Source organism: Gallus gallus, chromosome 11 (genome assembly GCF_016699485.2).
Source record: "Gallus gallus isolate bGalGal1 chromosome 11, bGalGal1.mat.broiler.GRCg7b, whole genome shotgun sequence".
Lineage (NCBI taxonomy): Eukaryota > Metazoa > Chordata > Aves > Galliformes > Phasianidae > Gallus > Gallus gallus.
In genome coordinates, this window is record NC_052542.1 from 7,231,906 (window position 1) to 7,246,359 (window position 14,454).

General features: G+C 35.3%; 1 protein-coding gene across 7 annotated transcripts in view; it reads left to right on the forward strand.

The window, feature by feature from the left end:
* ITFG1 (integrin alpha FG-GAP repeat containing 1) overlaps window positions 1-14,454 on the forward strand; it is a 73,018-nt gene that overhangs the window by 6,905 nt on the left and 51,659 nt on the right. For all 7 annotated transcript variants that reach the window (XM_040707061.2, XM_046899445.1, XM_040707062.2 and 4 more), the window contains one exon: window positions 1,352-1,446. In XM_040707061.2, coding sequence (XP_040562995.1) covers window positions 1,352-1,446 — 95 coding nt within the window. The remainder of the gene's footprint in view (window positions 1-1,351; window positions 1,447-14,454) is intronic.

Genomic DNA, 14,454 nt, shown 5'->3' on the forward strand with positions numbered 1-14,454 from the left:
TATTGATGTAGCCACTGCTTTAGGTTCCTGTACAATCAATACTGCTTTGTTCTGAAAAAAAAAAAGTGTATGTTAGGAATTCTTTGTGTTCCCATGTGGTTTTCTTGAGCTGTTGTTTTAAGAGGTCTGTTACCCCAGGGGAAATCAATCAGATGATTGCTCTGTCTCTATGGCAACTATACATCAGCTTTCTATTGTGCATTTCCACGGCCCTTAAGAAATGTTTGTCCGTTTTTTGTTTATTATTTTCCCCCATCAGTAAGTATTAGTTTGAAAAGTGTATTTATCAAGTCTATACCTGTTACTGATTACTGGTTATTTTCATTTCCTTAGAGGTGATTGTGAAGTATCATAGGGCAAATAACATTTAAATGTGTAGTTGAAAATTATATACCCTTCTTGGCAGTATGATTTTGTTCATTAATCCCAAGTTGAATTTCATTGCTTTTTTTTTTTAAATTGATGGCTTGTGGAACAAAACTTTCACTTTTATGACACTTTCTGAAAATAACAGATATTGAAAAATTTGAGCTTTGGAAGAAAGGAAAATGTTTCATTTTTTCTTGAAATCCTTTGAGTAGTATGTTGATACAAATACACTGACTGAGGTCAAAATAAAACTGATCTGTATGTAACAACATAAGCAATGTCTTACATGGAAAAAAGCTTTATTTCGTTTGCTCATGAAAACATTTTAAATTACAGTAGAGCTGCATAACTTTCTTGACTTCAAAAATGAGTACATCAAAAGAACTAGAAAATACTTTGTTTTTCTGTAAGGGGGCAGGGGATGGTTTTTGATTGTGGTTTTCTTTGTTATTTTTCTTGTTTTTTATTCTAAACTTTCAGAAAAAGACAAGAAATTGCATCACCTCCTTGGGAAATGGCATCATTAGCATATGGTCTATCCTATGTAACAGGCATGAGCTATTTCAATAGCATGTGATTAGGTCCATTTTTTTCATCTGATGGGCCAGAGGAGATTTTATAAGTACTGACAGTAAAACTGCTTGAGGAAAAGGGGAGGGCAGGGAAGTTTTTCAGGATTTATAGTTGTGGAAGTCCAGGCTGTACGTTTCACTTCCTGCACAGTGATGCTTTTCTGTACAAATAAGCTTATTTTAGGAAGTTAATATAAGCTAACCGAAGCCCCTTCTCTATGAATCATCTCTTAAAAAACATTTCAAGCAGTTACTTAATACTCAGTATTTTATAAGTTAAGTTGTAATGTTTACATAATGGTAGAAGAATGCAACTTATGTTCAGTTTTGTTTTTTTTAAAGGGATATTGTCATGGTTAACAGTCTGTTAGCACTGATGAAATGTATTGCTTTTTCTTCTTGCCTTGTAGGAACTTATCACGGCATGCTGCACTGGACACCCAGAGTAGAATGTATATACCACACTCTCATGCATTTATAGACTTAAATAATGACTTCACAGCTGGTAAGTCATGAAAGTGTTAAATACTTTACTAAAATTATTTATCACTTAAATTTGTTAAAATATTGAATTATAAATTAATATACACAATAAATATAAAATTATTAATTTATCAATATGTTATATATTGTATATATTCTTCTACAACTTTGGGCGTTTTCCTTGAGAGTTGTTCTAGAATGCTCTGTTCAGTAACTATGACCTTGCTACTTGTGTTTTTTAATCAGTATTTACACTTTAAATAATGTTGTTTTTTAATAAAAAATGTCAGAATGAATAATAAATTTTTCTGGTTTGTAATTTAATGAAAAATAATGCTTGTTCTGAATAATTGTTTGCCATCAAAGCATGTTCCTCTCAGTGATGTTTCTCTACTATTCAGAGTTTGCAACTCTGTCAGGTGCTTTGCTGCATTTCCTTCATTTTCATTCTGAAAGTAGCTCGTTCAGAGATGTGTTTTCAACGCTGGACTTAACTCATAATTTGTTTCTTAAAGACATCAATGTGATTTCATTCCTTTGTTATAGTTTATTCTAGCACTGAGAAAACTGCATGTGAGGCTTCTTATTCTATTACAATATGAATAATCCTATAAGCTATTTATAATTCAGTATTCACAAAAAATACTGAAGATAATTTTTGTTGTGGTAGATAAAAACTGTATTCTTGTTTTGTTGATGGTGATTTTGTTTTGTTTAATGTTTGTTTAGGTCAAACATGTAATGCATCTTAGCCTTCAATTACCAGAGGTCTATTTATCACTTACGTGGTTCATATCTCAAAGCATATTTAAACATCTTGCTAAACTTCATTTACTTTCTTAAAACACTAAATGGATTTTGAAATGCTTTCTCTTTTGCTAGATGTGCTTTATACATCAATTCATGTATGGCAGTTTGGGAAGGAGAGATTATTTTTTTCCCCTTTTTAATATTAGAGGAATGAGAGAGGAAGGAGTCCATAAACTTAATATGCTTTTCATTTTCAGGGATTAAGTTAATTACTTTAGCGCATAGTCAAACTGTAATACTAATTTCTGGCACATTGCTGCATGAAGCTGTCAAGTGGAAATTCCAACCGGAAAATTAAGTATATGGTTGCTTATTATAATCAGTGTCATGTCAATAACCAGTGCTAAGGCACTTAACTCTATTCACTCTTTGGAATTTTGGGCAGAGGAGAGGTCCATTTCAGGTAATTTTTTTAAGATGAAGATTTGGACGTATAAGTTCACAGATAGATAAAGGTAGGAACTCCTAAGTTAACCCTGTGGGTCAGTCACAGTTAGAACAGGTTTGGCAAGTGTACTCAGAGCTATCTGTGACAGCCAAGTTAGCCTACAAAGTGTCCAGAAAGTTCCATGTATCACCAGCACTAACTGGAAAATTTATCAATTCAGTACAAATAAACAGCAGTATTTGTGTGGGGAGTACTAGGAGCTTTTATTTTGATATCTGGAAATGTGAATAGAAGCTTCTGGGAGAGCTCCCCACTTAAAGACATGGATTTTTGTTTCCTTCTAGCAGCGTGGATAGAAATCCTCAGGCTGGAATCTATGGGCCAAACCAGCCTGTAAACTGCTGACAGTTATGTTAGAGCAATCTAAAGGAAAACTAATTCATTCTGAGAAGAAAAATGGAAAAAATATTACAATTAAATTATTTTCTTTAACTGTTTGTTAGCAATATGGGAAGCTGCTCTTGCTAACCCTGTTGAAAGTAGATCAACAGTCAGCAAGGCATATGTTGCAGAAAAATAATACTTTATCAGTGATATTTGATATTTCATGGCTGACGTGTTATTCCAGGACTGCCTGCTGCCAAAAGGAAAAGCCACCTGGTCCTGACCGTACATTTATGGCAGTTCTCTCTCATCTGCTCTAGTAACTGTATGAGGGAGAGGGCATGGAACACGATTCATTTTCACTTGAGTTATTAAGCTGATGCAAGTTATCATGGAGCTTCAGGGTTGCCAGAGCTAGTATAAGCACGGAGAGAAGATAGACTCCTCTTTTCAGTAGCAGCAGATGTACGTAGTTTGCCTGTAGTCAAGCATGAAATTGCACCTTGAGACTCATTGTGCCTCTTTAAAAAAAAAAAATACCTTTTTAGCATTCTCACAGTGTCTTCTTAAATTTGTGCTAGACTGTACAGAGTTTGGCAAATGACTCATGGAAGTAATGATAAAAGTAGTCAGCTTGTGGTGTGGTTTTGTTTACTTGTTCTTTTTCTTTTAGTTAAAAAACAAACAAAAAAATAAGCCGTATGTAACTGTGTGCCTGGTACTGGCAATACTGGGATTCTAAATGCCCTCTGCCAAACAGTGCCAAAATAATGTGCTGATACTGCTGAAGTATGCACACAACTACCCTGTGTCCCTGTGCAGTCTAGGATGACTTCACAGGACTGTTCAATGTTTCTACTATTTCTTTAGCTCTGTCAGTGTAGCTGGGGCAGCACAGCCTTCCAACAGCAGGAAAGGGAGGGTAGCATTCTTGCTATATTATTTCTCAGCGTAGTCTGTTATTTGTTGGTTGATTGAGGAAGAGCTAGTGAAAATGAGAGATTTCTTGTGACTATCTTAACATGCACTGCCATTCTTGATTTGGAACAAAATTTGTTAAGGATAGGTTTTGATCCACGTTAAAATCCTATTAATTACAAGGGAGGAATTGACAGGGATGTACAAGTGTAGTCTGCATGTTGAAGTCCGAAAGACTTAATACTATTACAGCATTCAGTAATGCTTTGGTGCTTCTTAACTGAAAAAATCAAGTCTTTACTTGTGACAGTGCCACTGTTTATGATTATGAAGATAAAAAGCCCTTCAGAATGCCCAGTGTTCACTTTTTTTATTAAGACATTTTTCTAATGTTCTGAAATGTTTTGGGGGCTCTTTGTATTGTACAACAGATGCAGCCAATTCAGTGGTTTTTATTCTAGGCTATTTTTGGTAACTCTACTATTATAAACAGCTTAGGAGATTTAAAGTGTGCTTGACATTACAAAAAATAATAGTAATAAAATCAAAAATCCTCTCTGAGCTGAGAATCTTTTCTACTAGTTTATTGTCTAATCCATTTTCAACCTGCCAAGACATAAACACTCAAAACAAAGATTTTAATTGGCATGTTTCTCCTGCTCTGGGTGAAATGAAGTCAAATTGTTCTGATTTCATTATATGAGAACATGTTCATAAAGATGTTTTTAATCCCTAACAATGCTTCATGAAAGGCTAACTGTGTAAGGATTTTGCAAATCCAAAAATCCACTAACCAGAACAAAGATAATACTAATCTTTCTTGGTGAGATATAAACTATGTTGTTTCAGATAGTAATGCTGCTGCTGTTTTTCAATTAAACTATCATCATGTCTATTTTTATAGTATTTAATTCGGTAAGTAAATTTAAGTTAGGCTAGTAATATTAAATAATCCGTGTAAAAATATGCAGTATAAATTTTTTTCTGAAGGGTCTATTTGAGTTTTGTGGATAAGGATAAAAAAAAAACCACAAAATTTTTAAGCATCCTCTTCACGTGCATTAAGTGTGTGCTTCTCCAGGGGAGAGTATCGAGTTCACAGAATGGCTGCATTTGGACAGGGTGTCTGGAGATGGTCTAGTTCAACCTGCCCAAAGTGGGATTAGAGCAGGTTGTCTGGGGTTATGTCTATTTGTCTTTTGCATGCATCCAAGGACAGAAGCTCTGCAACCTCACTGGGCAATGTTTTACAGCATTTAACTAATCTGACAGCGGAAGGAGAGTTATATTTAAGTGGAATTCCTTGTATTTCAATTTGTGCCAATTGTCTTTCATTCTGCTACTGGGTGCCAACCAGAGAAGAATCTGGCTTTGCCTGACCTTGTCTCTATATATGCACATATTTTATCAAAAAGCAATTTAATTTTAAATATTGTATCTTCTTGTACTGTTTTGAAAACATTAAGTTGTATAGTATATAGTGTAGTACTCATTTTTAACTCATAGTTACACTTCATAATACCTCAACCTTAATAAAGTCACGCACTTATTTACTAGTATGATGTGCCCTGCTGAAGTGATACAAAAGAAATGTTTGGCCATTGAGAAATGTTTCTACTTGTTTAAAAACAAAGAACAGTGAACTTGAGACAAAAAATAGTGAAAAATTCTGCTATTTGCTAGGTTTATCAGTATATGCATTTCAGTGATATAGCTGAATCTTTATTCAGCGGCTCATTAGACAGTTTCATATATTTTATTTTTTTCACTAAATTATAACTGGGTAAAAAACGCAAATTTAACTGTGCATCTACATACAAAGTGTGATCATTTCTCAGCAATAGAAGTATATTTTAAAATGAGACGGTGGTGTTTTTCATCTTGGAATTTGAAATTTGAGGTCTTAATGACTTCAGTGTGGAGGAGATAAGTATATGTAATTGCATTGCTTTATAGATCTAGACATATTAGACACTGGCTATATTTTAAAATGTTGTATTAATTCACTTTTTTTTTTCCTTCACCTGAATTGTGCAGCTGTATTCCAGAACCTATTTTTTTATTTGCAAAGGATCTGAACTTTCAGCCTAGACATTTGAGGTCAGAATTGCATCTTACATCAATGTCATATTTTACACATGCTCTGAAATAGACTGAAAGATGAGAAAAATGTGGTGACCTTGTTAGAATGGGGTTGCTAGGTGTCTAGTAATACATAATCAGTTATTAGCTAGTTTAAGAACATAATCTTGAAGTTAATAACAATAGGCTTGTCTAGACAGATTAAGGTGTGTTTTATAGAGAAGGACTGTCTAAATGAGCATTTCTAAGGGACGCTCTATGAGTAAGAAACCTGTCTTAAAAGTGTCATATCCTCAGACTGGAAGATATACATTACATAATGTAAGTATTTGAACCGGATTTAACTCTTACAGCTTCCAGGAAGATAAAAAAAAAAAAGTAACTTTTGTATTAATCCACTCAGTTTAAAGTCAATAGGAATTCGGTATTTCTCAGAAGTGTGTATCAGATGTGTTAGTCAAGAGATGGAGATAGTACTGTTTTATTGAGTAAACAGTGTTCCCAATGTGGTCATCACACTGAAAACTTACAGTTGAAATGTGTGCACTCAGAGATGGAGAGAAGTGTTACAGCTGGAAACTGAGGCCAAGACAAGTAAAAAGCACTAGATAAAGGCCACCCAGAACTGCTGTATAGCTGGGTACTGATTGCAAACCGTCTATTTCAAGCTAGATAACAGAAAGATATTTAGGTTTTGCCATTGTTGTTTTGTATCAGTCAGCAATTTTGGATAAGTAACTTGAACCAAGCAAAGGCTTAAATTTAGCATAGGTACTGGATGAACACTGATTCAACTGTCTAAGTGTAAGCTCTCACAGGTATAGCGAGTGCTTTCTCTGAAGATAAAATTTTTAGGATAGTGATTATTTACCTTCATGTCTTTTTTTTTAACATGATGGTTGCTGATTAAAACTCGCTAACACATGAGATGTTCAGTTAGGGCTGTTGGGTTCTTTCTAAGCCAAAGTATTTAACTACTGTTACAAAAGTATTCCTGATGAACGTGTATTTACAATAACTGTTAAGTTTACAGTCTTCTAACAAGAAGTAGGCCACATCTCTGCAAATATTTTAAAAAAACAGTAAATAAGCCCAAATCTGTGAGGGAGAACTACCTCAGGCTCTTAATCATGCTGCAGCTCCTATCATGGTGACAGATGTATCATTGAGTGCTCTGAAAGTTATCTAATGTACTAAATATTTTGTGCCTTATTTGGTTCCGTGATTCAAAAGTTTGGAAATACTGCTTTTGCAGCCTGTCTTGTGTTGAACACCAGCACATGGTGTGCGTAATTGCAGATATTTCTGGAGCTGTTTGCAGACAGTGAAGGAGAAATCGTAAATTTCATTTTGGGAAGAGTAAAGTGGGAACAGTCATTAGGCAGAAACAGCTTGGTATAAGCTAATTGCCATTCTCTTTACTGGTTTCTGATGGTTAATTTTCTTATGTTGTTTTGCTTTATGAATCTGGAAACCTAACGTCCCAGAACATTTACAATGTGTTTTCGCTTTGATTCCTATTTATTTTAAACACACATACGTAGACAGCTTTTTTCTTGACAACCATTCATTCAGTTCTCAAGTCATTTTTCTGTTGTAATCAGTTAAACCTTGATTCTGAAGACACTGTAATCCTTGATGACAGATTCTTATTCACTTAGATTTTTTTGGTGAGTTGTGTCTTGATAGAACATAGTAACCCCTCTGCATATAATTTACCATAACAGCTTATTTATGCAGTAGATCTGTTTACTCCCTACCAAAACAACCAGGCTCATTGTTTGTAAACAAATTTTCTAGCCTTTTAAAGCTTAGCTCTAGTGGCATTTTAAAATGTGCAGTGTGTATATTTATGTGTATATACACAAATGTGTGCACACTGTCTTTGTTTGAAGTCTTTTCAACAGCCATTCTGTGGAACTTTTGTGGATTTTCAGTTTATTTCCAAACATATTTTTACTATTTAAAAACTGGTTATCTCTTTGAATTTCCTGTGTGATGTGACCTTCTGTTACCTCTGTTATTTCTCTTGGTATTGAATACTGGGCATGAGCATGGACAATTCCTGCTACTTTATTTAATATAAAACTAGAGTTGGTTAAATTCCTAGCTACGTATTCTTTTTATGCTGCTGGGATTGGTCTGTCTTTGCCATTACTACCTTAATTATATTGATGAGCTAAGCTATAAATGATAAAAGAATAAATAAGGATCTGTATGGAAAAGAAACAGCTATTTTGTCTTGTTGTGCCTGACCTTTCTAAAAGATTCCCACCACCTTTGCTATCTGTTATAATATTATAACCACTGTGATGAATTAAAAATTTGAAAAAGATAATTATATACTGATGCATTGATACACTAATGTGTTTTTTTATGGGAATAAATATCTTCATATAGTTGAGAAGTAAACTGGTTCTGCCCAATCAGCATTTGGTTGATGAAGCATTGAACACGAAAATAGATTGGGAAAATACTCTTAGCACTGAAAGTGGTTATCTTATACTTCTTGAAACAATATTGTTGGCTTCATAATGAAAATAAACAGTTTTCTGCCTGAGAACTTGCATTTGGAGTACTAAAACGCAGAGAAATAGTTCCACATGGTCTGCATATTCAGATGCATATCTGTTCAGCATACAACTACTTCAGAACTGTTTTATTTAAATTATGCTTTTGAATTAATGCTTATACTTCTGTTTTTTTCTGTAATCATTCTTAATAATGAAAAGGTATTTTAATGCTTAGTCTTTTTATTTATAATTATCTGTTTTACTGAGGAGTTCTCGGAAACGCTTATTGAATTTAAAGCAAAAAACAATCCAGAATCTCATTATTATAACTTCATTTCTTAAAGATGTGCAAACAAAAATGAGCTTGTATGGAACATAGAAAGCGCTTTTGCTTAGATTTTTCAGAGGATGAAGTAAGTGAGAAAAGTGGTTCCCAGAATTACTGTTTCCTGTGATTAACACCAAAAATCAATGGCAAGTAAATTGGAAATTGATTAGCATTGGTACTTGCATTGGTGTCTGTATTGTAAAAGCTAAATTAGTACAGCTGGGAAGTAGATGTAGTCAATGTATGATACTAATGCCAACGTGACCAAACAAGTCTGAGAACCAAACTAGAGAGTTGCTCTACTTCCATGAAAACTTACAAACTTAGGCACAAAATTGATGAGGTTCTAAGGTTTGGTTTGCCGTTTCCTTGTAATAAAGAAATAAGACTTTGTGAAGTTTTTGCATAAGATTGGGATCATGCATATGAAAAGTATCCACAGGTTCTAAAATAAGTTGTAAATGTATGTATTTTCTATGTTTAAATATGCTTTTCATTTTTTTCCCCATATAGATGGGTGGATGTCTAATGAAAACAGGGGAAAGCTGTATTTTATTTACACCTTAGACCTTGGGGCATTTAATGATTTTAATACAATTGTCATTTCAACCATCCTGTGAGTGTTTGAATTTGAAACATAGAATTTTAGTTCAGCACATGGTTTATATTTATATTTTATATTATTATATGTACAATCAGACATATCCATAAGTAACTTCCAGTTTAATGTTGTGCATGTTAGAAGTATGCACAGACATGCATGTTCTTCAACATAAAAGAGAAAATCTTTTTAGGTATGTTTGGCATGTACACGCTTTTTCTAACTTCTTAATATCTTATTTTGTAAGGGGGAGGCTCAGACTTGATGCATTTTGATAGCGTGTAAAAAAATATGAGCTTTTCCTCTTTATTAACCTAGAGTTCTGAAGCAAATGTGAAATGAAACTGTAACTTAAGAGTATTGCTTATGCCCTGGCAGTTCCTGAAGATAACTGTAGTTGCTGAAGGTTTTAATTTTGAAATAAAGCCCTCTGACATTAAACAGAAAGGTCACATCAGTTATTAGTGAAATGAACACTCTATCTATAAATAGTACTGTTTTTTATAACTCTTAAAAGTGAACGAAAATAACAAGGTTAATTAAAAGTGAACTTGAAGCAGATTCTGTATAGTTTGCCTTTGTTGTAATTTCCTAGTAGTGCTAATAAGTAAAAGTAATCTTTAGAAGTAGGTTTTGTAATACTATCTGCTTCAGTGAGATTATCTGAATTACTCCAGTTGGGCTGAAGTCTTCTGAGCTGTCTGTCTACCTCTGTGCTGAACTTGTTCTAACCTTCAGTTACGCTTGCTTGGCCTCTTTTACAGACTGAAGCTGGTTTATTATTTGGTAACTTAGGGCAAATTTTCCCAGAATGACCTAGTACTTGTCTTGAAACATCCTTCCTGAGAGATAGCGTGGTCCTCTTGCTTTCCCTGTTCTAATTAAAAACCTACTAGAAATTTAGCCAGCTTGAAACATGTTTTGGAAATATCAACTGCTTTTTATTTTGTTTTCCCCCTCCTAATTTGCTAATACTAAGATCAAAAACATCCATGTGCAGTGAAAATTATCAGGGATTAATGAAGCTTTTCCTTCCATGCATTTTGCAGTCAAAATTCTGAGTTATAAAGAGTATTAAAAAAAAAAAAGTGTATTTAAGAAAGTGTATTAAAAAAAAATAGTAGACATTGTAGGAAGAGCAGAAATGCTTTCATGTTCAAGGAGTCTAAATCCTGTCCTGCGTTTTTAATGCATCTTTTGTGTGGAATTCCATGTTGTGCCAGATATAACAGGCTATAATTGAATCTCGGATGCTCAGTATGTGATTTCTACTTGGCATCCTAATTTTAAGTTATCTAAGACCCTGTAGCAAGAATGCTATACTTTGGTGCCCCCAGATGGGTGATCAAAAATATTAGTAGTTACATGATGTTCTATGAGACGTACTACATGAAAAAATGGTCAACTGTGGTTCTAACTCAAGTTATGGGTGCTTGATGTTGAAATTATTTCACTATATGCAGATGTATGTGGTGTGGCCTTGGCACAAGGTAGATCTGAAATCACTAAAGCTGATGCTGTCTAGTTGTGTAAGTTTTACTTATCTTCCTGGGGAGGTTTTTCATTCATAACTGGGCTATATTTTGATACGATGCCAAAACTAGCTGATCCTATCAAATAAAGGTGGATGGAACCACAGTCATTCCTCTGTAATGCACTTGTACCTTATTGATGCTTATTAAATTGAAGTATAACTGAATTTTCTCACCAAATCCCTTGTTAGAGTAAGTGAGGCTGTGAATAGAATGCTAATGGTTGTGTGTCACAGCCTGTGCCAGATGTCTTCTGTATTATATGTTTGCTTAGGTTGGTTTTCAGTCTCTTGGATCTAAAATGACAGGTAGCCTCCTCAATTCCTTAACTTATTGGTAGATTGTTGACCTCTGTTTATGAATTCTCCTATTACTTATGGTTTTTGTTAACAACTCCCTGCTAAATCAAAAGTAACAAAATGTGAACACACTTCTCTTTGCATTTGTTTAAGAGGAACACTTCCTCTCTGATAATGCTATTCTTACTTCTAGCCATTCAGTTACACTGTAGGCATTACATTTTGGGAGACCTCCCTGAATCTAATGTGTCTCCCACTGTCTCAGCTATCAAGGACTTGACTAATCTTTCTTCTGTCATGAAATAAGAACAGCAGAACTCTTCCTGCAGACCTAGCGTAGTGGTCCATCCAATGATCCCTGTGTTTTTTCTCTGGCAGTAGGAGAGTGGCCAGACTGATTTTTACTTATTTATTCTGTGGTCCATTTTCATTGTATATGTCCAAAATCTACAATTGTCATTGTGTTGTCAAAGATAAATCCATGCCTATTGTGTTTAGTACCCACTTATGTACCTATGATTTAGTGAAAGTGTCCAGAATAACATTTTTGTATTCTGTCAATAATATAGTAAATAATGAGCTCAAGTTGATTTCATTTTATAACCTCGGGTTGTAAATATCTGATATTGCACTGCCGTTAGGTTTGTTAGCAGTTGAACAGAGTGGTCCAGCACTCCATACTATTATCTGTGTTTTTTCAGCTTATAGATACGTGTGCAAATAGTTTTGTTTTCTTCAGCTGAGGCAGCTACCATGGCTGCCTCCCAAAGGCAATGTGGCAGCATGTCTTTAAACAAGTGACATTTCCTAGCATTTGTAATATGATATACATTCCTTGCAGGAAGGAGGTGTTCAATTTTCTTGACTTTGCTGGAAGCAAAACAAAATTGTTGCGGTTTTCAAGATGATTAGTGTATTAAAATACCAAAAGTATAGAAATGAACTGTGTGTGCTGTCGTGCCATTCAGGTACTAAACATACATATCCTAACACATTTGTTTGTTCCATGTTTTCTCCTGCAGCTCTCATATATTAAAGAAAGTAATAATGATTGACCAAGGAAAGCAATAGCAACAGTTGTAAAATACACCTGCTATGGACACTCCTCCTTTGGGAAGGATGTTCTTGCAGATTGCTTGCGATGATTATATGGGAATATGTATATAAATATATGTATATATTACACACTTATTAAAGACGGAACCACTAAGAATTATTTCTTGTTCCTAAGCACCAAAAATATATGTGATAAAGTCAGAATCTAAGAGTAAGTTAGGTCTGAAGTAACCTTTGGAAATGGTGTGGTCTAAAAGATTGCACCAGGCAGAGTTAGTTTTTTCTAAGGCTTGGTTTCTTATGGACGTTTGCAATCCCAAGCTATTCGAGTTTCTATATTGTTATTTGGGGTGTCTCAGTTGCATTGTTTGAGTTATTTTTACACTGCCATTGCAGCAAATGCTTTTATGCTTTCTTGGAAATCTGGTGTTCTTGTTCTAAATGGAAGACTTTCAAATACTTAAGCCCTATTTTCCTTTCATGCCCAAGGATTTATTCCTGAAAATAGGCAGGAGAATTTGAGAAACTGTTTCTAAGCACGCTTAAAGACAAAAAGGACAATTAGTATTAACGTACCAAGTGAGTTGGTTCAGCTGGTTCTGGAACTACATGTTGTTGTAGTGATGTTAATTTGCCTTATGGGAAATCATAGAATCCTAGAATAGCCTGGATTGAAAAGAACCACAGTGATCATCTAGTTTCAACCCCTCTGCTACATGCAGGGTCGCCAACCAGCAGACCAGGCTGCCCAGAGCCACATCCAGCCTGGCCGTGAATGCCTCCAGGGATGGGGCATCCACAACCTCCTTGGGCAACCTGTTCCAGTGTGTCACCACCCTCTGTGTGAAAAACTTCCTCCTAATATCCAACCTGAACCTCCCCTATCTTAGTTTAAAACTATTCCCCCTTGTCCTATCACACTATCCACCCTCGTAAACAGCTGTTCCCCTTCCTGTTTATATGCTCCCTTCAAGTACTGGAAGGCCGCAATGAGGTCTCCCCAGAGCCTTCTCTTCTCCAAACTAAACAAGCCCAGTTCCCTCAACCTTTCCTAATAGGGAGGTGCTCCAGCCCTCTGATCATCTTAGTGGTCCTCCTCTGGACCTGCTCGAAGAGCTCCATTCCTTGTTGCTTTAGCTTTGGAGCAGTGTGGCACCAGCCCATCTGCTATTTATGGAAGGTGATCTGCAATCCTTATCTGCCTTCACGTTTTACCAGCACAGTATAATATGCTAGTAGACTTGGAGCTGCTTTGGTGCCTTGATTCTGCTGGATGTATATAGCGTTACAAGCCTCAAGTTAGTGGGAAGGAGAGACAGAGGAAAATAGCAAAGAGAAAAGAGTGCAAAAGTAATTCAGTTGCTTTCAAAAGAAGCTGTTCTTGGAGTTCTCTTTAGAGGTGGGAGGAAAGTTCGCTGTGAAATGAACATGTTATTGAATTTAATCATTGTAATGCAACTATAGCAGGTGATACTCAGTGCCTGGTTTGTACGGTGGCTGAAGGCTTTAAATCTGTGAACACCCCCGTTTTCTTAGCCTAGTAAACATTTTAGACACCTTGAATTACTGTCTTTGTATTAGCTCTCTGTAGTTTTCTTAGATTTAGTGTCGTGATTTATTCCTCCTACACTGCAGATAGCTAAATGCATTCCTTGTATTTATTACCGTGTGACATACCAGCCACTGTGGCGTTCTCCCCAGTTCTCCCCACCTTGTTTGTTGTTTATCTGAAAGCAACTTCTGATTCTGATTCTCACACCTAATATATTTTATGCCTGTTCTTCCTTGTCTTTCTATATTATTTCCATTCCCTGTGCAGTTACATTTCTGAGTATTTCTATATTGTTACTATGAAATCAGATTAAGGAAGGGGGAGGGCAGCAGAGAGACAAATGAATCTGCTTCTGACTGAGAAGTGAGGGGAAAAATTGGTTCTTTCAATGCATAAGGAAAATCTACCTCCAACCTCTTATTTTTTGCATATTTTTACAAAGTCGATGCATATGTGTAATACAGAGTACCTGTGCATACTCTTGTACAAGTAATTCAATAATACTTGAGTGAGCTGGTAGCTGCTGTTGCTGCAGGTCAGCATGAGTACGCATTTTACTTGGCTGTC